At 38.7% G+C, this 13,266-nt stretch overlaps 1 protein-coding gene across 2 annotated transcripts in view; it reads left to right on the top strand.

Annotated features, from left to right (window-relative positions):
• The window catches only part of UQCC1 (ubiquinol-cytochrome c reductase complex assembly factor 1), a 90,375-nt gene that overhangs the window by 4,577 nt on the left and 72,532 nt on the right, over nucleotides 1-13,266 (top strand). For both annotated transcript variants that reach the window (XM_082857487.1, XM_082857486.1), the window contains exon 2: nucleotides 6,874-6,978. In XM_082857487.1, coding sequence (XP_082713613.1) covers nucleotides 6,874-6,978 — 105 coding nt within the window. The remainder of the gene's footprint in view (nucleotides 1-6,873; nucleotides 6,979-13,266) is intronic.

Here is a 13,266-nt window from a genome sequence, read left to right as displayed (position 1 = left end):
TGTCTGGCTTATTTCACTTAACATAATGTCCTGAAAGTTCATCCATGTTGTAGCATGACAGAATTTCCTTTTTTTAAGGCTGAATAATATTCTGTTGTATGCATATACTACATTTCATTTATCCGTTAATCTGTTGATGGGCACTTTGGTTGCTTCCACCTTTTGGCTATTGCCAAATAGTGCTGCCATGAACATGGGTGTACAAATATTTGTTCTAGTCCCTGTTGTTACTTCTTTTGGGTATGTGCTCAGAAGTAGAATTGTTGGATCATATTGTAATTCTATGTTTAATTTTTTGAGCAATCACCATTCTGTTTTCCATAGCAGCTGCACCATTTTACATTTCTACCAGCCAAGCACAAGGGTTTCAATTTCTCCACATCTTCTCTAACACTTATTTTCTTTCTTTCTTTTTTTTGTTTTTATAGTGGCCATCCGAATGGGTGTGAGAGGATAATCTCATTGTAGTTTTTTTTTTTAAGATTTTTTTTGATTTGGACTATTTTTAAAGTCTTTTTAAAAATTTAATTAATTTATTTATTTTTGGCTGCATTGGGTCTACGTTGCTGCGCACAGGCTTTTCTCTAGTTGCAGCGAGCAGGGGCTACTCTTTGTTGCGGTGTGCGGGCTTCTCATTGTGGTGGTTTCTCTTGTTGCAGAGCATGGGCTCTAGGCATGTGGGCTTCAGTAGTTGTGGCATGTGGGCTCAGTAGTTGTGGCACATGGGCTTAGTTGCTCTGTGGCATGTGGGATGTGGGAGCTTCCCAGACCAGGGATCGAACTCATGTCCCCTGCATTGGCAGGCGGATTCTCAACCACTGCGCCCCCAGGGAAGTCCCATCTGCAAGTATTTTTTCACATATTTTTTCTGTTCCTTATTTCTCTCTTCTCCGTCTGAGACTTCCATTATACATATGTTGGTATGTTTGATGGTGTAGGTATGTTTGCTGGTAGGTCTCTGAGACTCCATTAAATTTTCTTCATTTTTTTTTTTTTCTTTCTGTTCGTTGGGCTGGATAATCTCAATTGATCTATCTTCAAGGTCACTGATTCTTTCTTTTGCTCAAATCTGCTGTTAAACTTCTCTAGTGAAATGTTAATTTTATTTATTGTTCTTTTCTTTTTAAAAAAATTTAAAAAAAATTTATTTATTTGCTTGCACCAGGTCTTAGTTGTGGCAGATGGGCTCCTTAGTTGCAGCTCGCAGGCTCCTTAGTTGTGGCTTGCCTGCTCCTTAGTTGTGGCCTGCGGGCTCCTCATTTGTGGCATGTGTACTCTTACTTGCAGCATGCATGTGGGATCTAGTTCTCTGACCAAGGATGAAACCCAGGCGCCCTGCATTGGGAGTGCAGAGTCCTATCCACTGCACCACCAGAGAAGTCCCTTATTGTTCTTTTCAACTCCAGAATTTTTGTTTGGCTTTTTGTAAAATTTCTTTCTTTATTGATATTGTTTATTTGGTGAGATACCATTCTCATACTTTGCTTTTGTTCTTTAGTCATGGTTTCCTTTAGATCTTAAAATTTTTAAATAGCTGGTTCAAAGTCTTTGTCTGGTTTGTCTAATGTCTGGGCTTCCTCAGGGACAGTTTCTACTGATTTTTAAATTTTCCCTTGTATTGACCATGCTTTTCTTGTTGTTTTACATGTTTCACAAGTTTTTGTTGAAAACTAAACATTTTAAATAATATAATGTGGCACCTCTGGAAATCAGGACTTTGTTTTCCCAGAGTTTGTTGTTATTTTTCTGTTTAGTGACTTTTCTGAATTAATTCTGTAAAGTCTGTATTCTTTGTCATGTGGTCTCTGCCCAGTTAGCTTAGTGGTCAAGTAATGATTGGATGGAGATTTCCTTAAATGCCTGGAACCAATGAGTCTCTTAGTATTTGTTGAGGGGCTCTGTGTGCATTTTGGAGCATGCCTTCATCCTTCTGCCAGTCATTTGACAGTTCTGCCTTAACCTTCACTTCCTGCTTGCGAAGCACCTCAAGGTCAACCAGAGATGAGAGCTTAGAGCAGTCTCAGGTCTTTCCTGTTCTGGGCATGTGCACAAACCTGTGCATCTGCTTGGCCTTCAAATTCCCGGGAATATGTCAGAGCTTTTCAAGGTCCCTATGCATATCTCATTCCTCTGATTTTCCTTTTAAACTTTTTGATTAGCCTATTGTTTTCCCCAAGTATTATCCACTGCCTCAGGCAGCCACAAAGTTAAACAATTGCCTCTATTTGTTTTCCACTAACGCTCCTGGGGAAAATGGTTATCATACTGGAGGAGTTTCAAGACGGATGGAGTCTTCCAAGAAACTGCTAGACAGATCAAATAATTCCAGACCTTTGTGAATAAGGTTTGAGGAGCTTCAACCCCATTCAGGAGTCAACTTTTCTCCAGAGAAGACTAGTTCCTTTCAGTGAATACTACTATTTAGAAACCAAGTTTGGATGCTACATGTTGTCATTGCAACTGAGGTGTCATTGCTTCCAGGCCCTATCAGTACAGGAGTAGGAAGTATATGTATGTGTATACATATACATAAACACACATATGTTGATTTCTTTACCTCTGTATATTAAAAACTTACACCAGTTACTCTAAATCCATCCCAATAGCACAGGGTTTATTCTGTCCTTTTGCCTTTTCATATTTGTTAACTCCTTTCTCTGATAGAAACCTGATCCCTCATCCTTAATATATTTACTGATTTGCTCAAATCCTTCCTGTATTTGTGAATTCACATACTTGCTAAAATTTATTTGTAACCCGAATCAATACTTGTGGTGCTTTTGCAGTCATTTGTGGACATGTGCAGGGGGTGAAAAATTTGAACTGCAACATGCATATTCCTGGCTGAGGTGATACTCTGACTTCTTGTTTTAGCTATTATGCTGTAAACAAGTATCCTTCTCATGGTCAATTTAGTGTCATGTTTTTTGCATTTTTGTGCTTTTGTTGGTGATTTCCCTGTTTAAAATCGCCCCCAGGTGTAGTGCTGAAGTGCTGTCTAGTGCTGCTAAGTGCAAAAAGGCTGTGATGTTTCTTGTGGAGAAGATTTGTGTGTTATAGATGAGTTTTGTTCAGGAGAGAGTTAGTGCTATTGGCTCTGAGTTCAGTGTTAATGAATCAACAACATATTAAATAAGGTGTCTTTAAACAGAAACACACAAAACAAGTTCATGTATTGTTTGGTTGATGAAAATGTTGTGACCAGAGGCTTGCAGGAACCTAACCCTGTATTTTTCCCCTAGGAGCAATGGTTCAGTGTTTGCTAACTTAGTGTTTGTGGTCACTTTGTAAAACATAACTACAGGGAGTAGGAGAATTGACTACCTGTAAAGCCTTTTCCAGCTCATGGGTGAGCAAAGGAAAATACTATGTATCTTAAAAACCACATGAAGGAAGAGTCTGGTCAGTGGACTGATTAAAGTGTAGTCACAAAAAGAGCTGATCTGTGAGAATATTTTCAAATACGATGTAAAATCACCTGCAAATCACAATATGCACAGGAAATACAAACATAAAACTTATTTTTAAACTTTTGGTTGAAGTGTTGATGAGGCAAAAGGATGATAAAACCAGTTCCCACTGAGTAATGGTGTTTATACTATCCTAAGTTAAAGCAATGTGTTTTGTTTTTTGTTTTTTTTTTTTTGGGTACGCGGGCCTCTCATTGTTGTGGCCTCTCCCATTGCAGAGCACAGGCTCCGGACGTGCAGGCTCAGCGGCCATGGCTCACGGGCCTAGCTGTACCGCGGCATGTGGCATCTTCCCAGACCGGGGCATGAACCCATGTCCCCTGCATTGGCAGTCAGATTCTCAACCATTGCGCCCCCAGGGAAGCCCTAAAGCAATGATTTTAACCACTGGAATTTTTTTCTGAACTTGGGAGAACTGAGGTTTGCTAATTGTTATAGACCTAATGTATTAGTATCTATAAGAGGATGATAAGTACTTCCACAGATTTACTGATATATATTTATAAATGAAGTATTGGGAGAGGTGGAAAGGAAAAAGGACTTAGTAGAATCAGTAGAACCAGAACCTGGAGTCTAGGTTGAAGCAAATGAGCTCATGCTTTGGGTAGGAGAGAAGAAGAGAGTCCCAGAGGAACTCCAAGGGGATTAGCTCGTGTGGAGAGGAGCAGTAATTCTCAAACCAGAGAGTATGAGTCAGGTTTTGGAACTGCTGAGTGGAGAATGCAAGGCAGAGTATGTAAGTATATTGATGGGTCGGAGTCCAGTTGGTAAAGATCAGGTGTTTAAGTTTGACTACAGAGACACTTGGAGGCACTGCAAGCTTTTGAGAAAGGGAATTCCAGGTTCAAAGCAATATTTTAAGAAAATGGTTCTTGCTGCTGTGACAGTTTGCTGGGGAAAGAGGAGTTTACTTAACATAATTCAGTAACAGTTGTTAATAGCAATAGTGAAGCCTTTGTGTGTGTGTTTTACTGTTATTGAAGTGCTTTTACAGGTGGTCCTTGGGACGCTCCTGTGAGGTAGCTTTTATTATTCCCACTTTTAAGTAAGGGAAAATGGAGGTCCAGAGTTTTGAGTAACTAGTTCAGGGTCACACAGCTATTTAATGGTAGGCTTGCGATTCAGATACCCTTTCTGCTACACCTCAGTTTCAATTAAGGATTTCGACAAAGAATTGTTGTTGTAGGATTGGAGAAGGAAAGAAAACAGCAGCTGATTAGTACTTTCTTCTAATAAGATGTGATTTAAAGTATTGGCATGAAACCAAGTAGAGTCAAATGTTACAGAGAAAATTTTTATTGACATTGGAAAAAATATGATGAAATTCTTCAGAAAATCTTCCAAAAGTTTGCATTGTTCCTACTTGTAATTTCCTCTTACCTTACCCCCACCCCCCACCCCCACTCCGCTTTGGGCCTGAATCTGCTGAAGTTTCATCTTAGCACGCATTTACATTTTTAGGAAAGGAACATCTGACATGGAATGATCTGGTAAATGTGTCAGCTGTTAGTAAACAAGAAGCCAGTAATTGTATCTCATTTGAAAACAATCCCAACAGGTCAAACCTCAGCTGAAATAAAATCCTATTTTTAAGCTTTACTTTTAATTTGAAACATAAGTTGCTGTGAGTAGCCTATTAGAAACAGTTACACAACTTTAGAAAGCATCTCTAGGTTTAAAATTCTAATACCTTTCTTCCCCTTACCCCTGGCCCTTCCTGCCTAGTCATGAGGAAATGGAGATTCATATTCAACTTAATATTTATTGAGTTGGACATACTGCAAAGGACATTTTTTTTCCTTAAAATCCTGAGAGGTAGGGATTTTTATTTATTTTATGGAAGAGGCAACAAAGGCTCATAGCTCACTGACAGGGGAGCCAAGAGTCAAATCAGTGCTTTCTGATTCCAAGTACAGGACTCTTCCCATAGTATTATGCTGTATTTTAATTGGTTCAAGACTAGGTCATAGAGTGGTAGAGCTAGGAGGGACTTTGGGGATATTTCCTCTACCCTTTCATCCCATAAATGAGCATGGATCCAGGAGCTGGGCTTTCTGGATTCAAATCTTAACCCCGCTATTTATTAACCATGTGACCTTGGGAAGTTACTTATCCATACTTCCATTTCTTTATCCATATACGTGGGATAATAGCAATATACCTAAGTCATTGGGTGGTGATTATGAGGTTTAAATGAGTTCATATATGTAAAGTACCTGAAAAATACCTGGCACATAGTAAGTGCTTATAAGTATTACTAATATTTGTTAAGAGGAAACTGAGTATCATAAAGGTGTAATTACTTCTAAAGATTATATTAAAGTAGCTGAGTTTAAACTAGGATCCTGATCTTTGACTCCTACTATTGTAGTTGATGGTTGGCAAAGTGTTTTCAGATAGTTTGGTATATCCAGTCCTCATTATGGCTCTATAAAGTCTACAGGCCAAGTGAAAGAAACCCTTCGATCTCCCAAAGTTGGTTTCTAGGATAGAGATTTCCAGTGCTGTGTACGTGGATGCCATTTATACAGTGGGTTGTATTTCAGCTTCATAAAGTAAAGCAGGCTTCTCATTTAGCAAGGTAGAGCTTCTCCTTTCTCCAGCCTAACCTTTCACTTTAGTCCAGAGACCTTTTTGAGGTCAATTAATGCCAGAGGGAAAAATTGGACCTCAGTCATAGCTCTAACAGCCACTTAATCTCCCTTTGTCTTGGAAATCAAATTGCCCAAGTGTGTTTTCCCACCATAAAAATTTCAGCCCATGGGGCTTCCCTGGTGGCACAGTGGTTGAGAGTCTGCCTGCCGATTCAGGGGACACGGGTTCGTGCCCCGGTCCGGGAAGATCCCACATGCCGCGGAGCAGCTGGGCCCGTGAGCCATGGCCGCTGAGCCTGCGCGTCTGGAGCCTGTGCTCCGCAATGGGAGAGGCCACAACAGTGAGAGGCCCATATACCGCAAAAAAAATAAAAGTAAAAATAAAAATTTCAGCCTTAGTTTCTTCATCCTTTTGGGGTTAATGGTAATCCTGGCACTGTTCACTGTAAAGGGATTTTATGAAGAGCTTATAAATCAGTGTTTATGAAAAGGAATTGCAAACTCTGATTTAAATGATAAGCTAACTGTAAAATGCCTGAAGTAGGTTTATTTTGTTACTTTCCTGAGAGGGAGCTCATGTCCTCCAGTTTGGGTCAGCTATTACCAGAATTCGTCTAGTCCGTGGTAGGCAGGGGTACATTTTATCCTTGGAGAGGTGAGCATGGGGAGGCTTGGTCCTAGTCCTGTTTTGGAAATTCTCCTTTCATGTGCCCTGTTCTGGCAGAATTTCTAGACTTAGGTACGCTCTTTGCCTTCTGCACATGGAGTCTGATATAGATTCCTGACAAACTATTTTTTTCTTTCTCTAGAGGAACCAGATTAGCATCTCCCAGTGGGTTCCAGTATGCAGCCGATTGCTACTTGTGTCTCATACACAGGGACAGTGGGGCAGGGCTCTGTCTGGTACTTCCCAGGTAAGATTTGTTATTCCTTTGCTTGGTATGAAAAAACCTTAGTGTTTATGTGCAAATGTCATGTATTTATAGATTAACCAACCAAATTGTGTGATGGAAAAACCTCATGAGACCACTTCTGGGTCTCTGTGGTGCCAGCTCAGGACTGATTCCTACTGTATGGTGTCTAGGGCGTTGCTTCTAAATACCCCAGCAGTGGAACTTAGCCTAGGATACCATGCTACAGTCTGATGATTTTTACTGTTGGGAGTGTTTCCAGATATTCATCTCAGAGTTAACTTTTCTTCAGTTTTCTTTTTGTAGCCACTTTATGCCGCTTTTATTTGGGGTAAGAAATGTTTCTTCATTTTTTTCCTTTTTATGAACATAAAAATCCAAGGAACAATTATTTCAGGGCTTAGTTTACCACTAATCACATGATTCTTTATAAAGTAGTTTACTTTGGACCCTCCTTGAGAGTTTTTTCTCCTGATTTTTGTTAATTGTACAAATAATTTAGTAATAAAGGAAATAAAAATCACCCATGACTTCAAACCTGAAAACATCTGCTGGTTCTTTTCCAGTCCTTAAGTATGTATGTGTGTACTAATTTTTTCCCTCGGTACCTTAACAAATATCCACAGAATTTTATGTTCTGGTGCTTTTTCACTTATTAGAGCAGACATTATTCACGTTGTTAGATAGATTTCATAATTAATTTTTTAAATGGCTACATGTTATTTATTTAACCTTTGTTTATATTAAAATTATCTACAGATTTTTTGTAGACTTTAATGTGGTTACCATTTTATTGTTATATAGTATTTCTTATTTTTAATTATTTATTAAAGATGAACTTCTAGGAGGGTGTACCCTAGGTCAAAGGGTATAAGCAGTTTTCCTCTCCAAAAAGTTGTTTTAATTTATACTGCCACCAGCAAGTTTATATAACTAGTTTTTCATCATTACCTCCCCTAAATTGGGTGTTTTAAAAAAATTTAAACTAATTGGGTAGAAAATGTTACCTTGTTTTGCTTTGCATTTCTTTATCAGGGTTAAACATTTTTCTGTTTATCAGTTATATTCTGGTTTGTAAAAATTACATATTTACATCATTTCTCTGTTTATCTACTGGGAATTTATTTTCATTACCAATTTATGTAAATTCCTTTTATAGCCATTCACTTTCTTTTTCATATTTCTTTTCTTTCTTTTTCATATTTCATAATGCAATGAAAAACTTTTTTTGATGTATATAATTATATATTATATAATTTAAATAAATAAAATATATTAAAATACTTAAAATATAGAGTAATTCCCTCCAGCTAGTGTATAAGCCTTGCCCTTCTGAGGACATGTCTTATTTTTACCTGTATTTCCTGGGCTTCTCACTAAGTCTGGCACAGAGAAGGCACTAAATGTATGTTGAATGAATGAAGAATATGCTTGTGCAAAAGAGGCATCTACTTTGGGTAGTCATATAGCTGTTTCTTTTCAGAGTTGGGCTAGGTTCTATTTTTATTTTTATTTCTGTGCACTGGAAAATTTTAGTAGAATTTATCCTATAGTTCTAAATCATTTGTAAATAATGTGTGCAGAGATGGTGGAAGGAGGAACTCATTATATCAGTCTCTGAGTTGTGCCTCATTCTTTGAATCAATAAACATTTATTGGCTACCTAATATATACCAGATACTATATTAGGCTCTGGGATGGCGTTATAGAGAAACATCCATGTAAATAACTTAAAATTGTTTATCTCATGCTGACAAGATTATAAATAAACTGGACATTTTGTCATATTGACGTTACCTCACTGGTACATCTTCCCATCTTTGAGTTCTCCTGGTTGGAAAACTCTGCTTCAGAATGACATCCTTAGGTACATATCTGACAGGGAGGCAGATTTGGCTTAGAATGAGGAAGAACTTTGTATTAACTAGAATTGTGGTGTAATGGGATGTGTTGGCTGTATTTTAACAAAGTAAATTTACTTTTACTGGAAGTATTCAAGCAATGATTGGAAGGCTATGTTAGGGGCTTGACATAAAAGTATCCTCCATTGGATGAGTGGTAGTATCAGATGATCTCTAAGGTAATGTCCAATGCTATAATCCTATTATCATTTTCAAAAGGCTAGGGACATTGGACTCTAATCTGTCTTTTCTAAGTAACCTCTTGAAGTTCTGTCATACTTTGATGAGTCTACTTAAAAAGTTTTTTTTAGGGCTTCCCTGGTGGCTCAGTGGTTGAGAGTCCGCCTGCCGATGCAGGGGACACGCCTTCGTGCCCCGGTCTAGGAAGATCCCACGTGCGGCGGAGCGGCTGGGCCCGTGAGCCATGGCCGCTGAGCCTGCGCATCCGGAGCCTGTGCTCTGCAATGGGAGAGGCCACAACAGTGAGAGGCCCGCGTACCGCAAAAAAAAAAAAAAAAGTTTTTTTTAATTTTTGAAATAATTAAACTTACAGAAAAGTTATAAAAATGGTAGTGTTCCCTTACACCCTTCATCTAGCTTCCTCTAATGTTAGCATCTTATAGCAATTATTGAAACCAGGAAGTGAACATTGATGTGATACTATTATCTAATCTATGCACCTTATTCCAATTTTACTTTTTTTCCCCATTAATGTCCTTTTTTTGGTCTCTCAATTGGGGTTCATCTAATATTTTCTTAAAATTAGATTGAGGCTATGCATTTTTGGCAAAAGTGATATTGTTTCCTTCTCAGTGGGTCACATCAGGGGATACATGATGCCAGTTATTACTGGTGATGTTAACTTTGATGACTTGGTTATTAAATTGGTGTCTGTCAGCTTCCTCTACTATAAAGTACTATTTTCCCCTTTGTAATTAGTAGGTGTCTTGTGAGAAGATACTTTGAGATTATGCAAATATCCTGTTTCTCATCATACTTTCTTTTTTTGAAGTTTTTAAAATAATTTTTATTGAAATATAGTTGATTTACAATGTTGTGGGGTGTTTTTGGTTTTTTTTGGCTGCATTGGGTCTTTGTGGTGCACGGGCTTCTCATTTTGGTGGCTTCTCTTGTTGTGGCTCGCAGGCTCTAGAGCCCAGGCTCAGTAGTTGCGGCTCACAGGCTTAGTTGCTCCGCAGCATGTGGGATCTTCCTGGACCAGGGGTCGAACCCATGTCCCCTGCATTGGCAGGCGGATTCTTAACCACTGTGCCACTAGGGAAGCCCCAGGAGGTGGAGTTTTGATAAAAACTTTTATTTCAACTATTTTGTTCCTTTTTTTGCATAAATATAAAAATGTTCCAAAACTTCCAAGATCTTAGAAGATAGTGACTGAAAGGATCAATCAGTGATGTTCATTTTAAAGGATTAAGAAAAGGCCCCAAAACTACAAAAGATGAAGCAGCCTAAGCTGAATAATTTATTACAACAACTTGTAAATGTTTGTGTCAAATGTCTTATAAGGGTTTATTGTTGGGTCTGTGGGCACCCAGGGGTGAGGGGTGGGAGCAGGATTTCTTTCTTTTTTAAGGCTGTATAATATCCCATTGTATCTATCTATCTATCTATATCTATATCTGTATATCTATGCCACAGTTTCTTTATCCATTCTTCTGTCAGTGGGCATTTGGGTTACTGCCATATCTTGGCTATTGTGAATAATGCTGCAGTGAACATAAGTGTGCAAGCATCTCTCCAAGATCCTGCTTTGAATTTTTTTGGATATATACCCAGAAGTGGGATTGTGGTATCATGTGGTAATTCTATTTATGGTTCTTGACTGCGACAGTCATTACTATGGTGTTTGCTTGATGGTCATTTTTGAATTCCATCATTTCCTACTACATTTCTTGATTGGAATTCTACTGTAAGGAAGAGCTGTCACTTTCTCTCCATTTATTTATTTATTCGATTGTTTTGTTTGTATCAGTATGAGCTAATGGATATTTATTCTGTGAGTTATAATACATTATTCTCATTATTTTGTTGATCAAATTGTTCCATGTTTGGCTGTTGAGAACTCCTTCAAGTTCCTTTCTACGTGCCTTCATTTTTTGAACACTTCCTTGTTTCTTGGCACCACAAGATGTTTCAGGTTCATGTTGTATTTTCTTTGCTCTAGCCCTAGAGTTAACAGTTTCCCCCCGGGAGCCCTGGTTCCTTTTATTGGAGAATGATATTTGGAATATTCAGAAATTAAGATCTGGGTGCTAAGTGTACATGAACCAGTGTTGTTGAACTCTACGCAGGTTTTTGAAATCAGTTAGATATAGGGCAAAGAAGATAGCTCTGAATACATGTTTTACCCCTTAATGAACTTTACTTCTTTGAGCCTTAGTGTTCTTATTTCTAAAATGGGAAAAAACAGTATCAACTTTTCGAGGTTGTTGTGAGATAACATAAGTAAAACAGCAAGCGTACAGGTGCTGGGCATATGGGAGATCTTCAGTAACTTGTAACTGCTATTTTTGTTGCTATTTATGTTCATGCTACTTGGGTAAATGTTCTCCTCACCTTGTAAATTGACACTTAAAAAAATTTTTTTTTTTAATCCTAAAACTACCTTAAGCAAGTTGCACCCTCTCCCTGTGTCTTAGTTTCCTCATCTGTGAAAGGAAAAGGTTGGACTTAGAAGATCTCTGAGATTCCTTCCAGAAGATCTCTGAGATTCCTTCCAGCTCAAGTGTTGTTATTCTAAGTTACTCCTTAGTTCTTCAGTTGCTTTTTCTCCAAGCTAAACAGCTTCAATTTATTTTAACCTTTCCACTAGGACCTTTTATTCATCTCTTTGATCATTCCTGTGGTTCTTTTCTGGACCTTCTCCAGATTGTCCTTCTATTTGGGAAAAAAAAAAACTCCACCTAGTTTTTATTGAGTGCCTACTCCATGCCCAGAATGGTGTTGAGCAATGGGACAGAAAATAAAAGAAGTATAAGATAGACTGTCTCCTGGTGGAGCTTATAGCTTTGCTGAAAGGACCAGATACATATAGTGTTGAAGAATTGCTTGAGTCCTGCCCTCCTTTTTCCTTTCCTTTCCTTTCCCTTTTCCTTTCCCTTTTTCTTTCTTTCTTTTTTCTTTCCCTTTCTTTCTTCCTTCCTTTCTTTTCTTTCTCTTTCTTTCTTTCTTTTCTTTTCTTTCCTTCCTTCCTTCCTTCTTTCCTTCCTTCCTTCTCTCTCTCTCTCTTTCTCTCTCTCTCTCTCTCTCTGTCTCTTTCCCTCTCTCTCTCTCCCCCTCTCTCCCTCTCTCTATCAGGGAGGTCTTTTCATTTTTAGAACCTTTTAGGAAGCAAAAACTAAAAGCAAAATCTTAATATGTCTTTTTTCTTAAAAAAATAAATTTCTTTATTTATTTTCGGCTGTGTTGGGTCTTCATTGCTGCGCATGGGCTTTTCTCTAGTTGTGGCGAGCGGGGGCTACTCTGTTGCGGCACGCAGGCTTCTCATTGCAGTGGCTTCTCGTTGCGGAGCATGGGCTCTAGGAGCACAGGCTTCAGTAGTTATGGCATGTGGGCTCAGTGGTTGTGGCTTGTGGACTCTAGAGTGCAGGCTCACTAGTTGTGGCACACAGGCTTAGTTGCTCCGTGGCATTCAGGATCTTCCCGGACCAGGGCTTGAACCCATGTCACCTGCATTGGCAGGCGGATTCTTAACCACTGCACCACCAGGGAAGCCCAAGGGAACCTTCTTGTACTGTTGGTGGGAGTGTAAATTGATACAGCCACTATGGAGAACAGTATGGAGGTTCCTTAAAAAACTAAAAATAGAACTACTGTATGACCCAGCAATCCCACTACTGGGCATATACCCAGAGAAAACCATAATTCAAAAAGACACATGTACCCCAATGTTCATTGCAGCACTATTTACAATAGCCAAGATATGGAAGCAACCTAAATGTCCATCAACAGAGGAATGCATAAAGAAGATGTGGTATATATATACAACGGCATATTAGCCATAAAAAGGAACAAATTTGGGTCATTTGTAGAGACGTGGGTGAACCTAGAGACTGTCCTACAGAGTGAAGTAAGAAAGGGAAAAGCAAACATCATATATTAACGCGTATATGTGGAATCTAGAAAAATGGTGTAGATGATCTTATTTGCAAAACAAATAGAGACACAGACGTAGAGAACAAACGTATGGACACCAAGGGGGAAGGGGGGTGGGGTGAATTGGGAGATTGGGACTGACAAATATACACTATTGATACTATGTATAAAATAGATAACTAATGAGAACATACTGTGTAGCTCAGGGAACTCTACTTAGTGCTCTGTGGTGACCTAAATGGGAAGGAAATCCCAAAATGAGGGGATATATGTACAT

Source organism: Leucopleurus acutus (genome assembly GCF_964270905.1).
Source record: "Leucopleurus acutus genome assembly, chromosome: 16".
NCBI lineage: Eukaryota > Metazoa > Chordata > Mammalia > Artiodactyla > Delphinidae > Leucopleurus > Leucopleurus acutus.
This window is presented reverse-complemented; position numbering and strand designations above follow the sequence as displayed.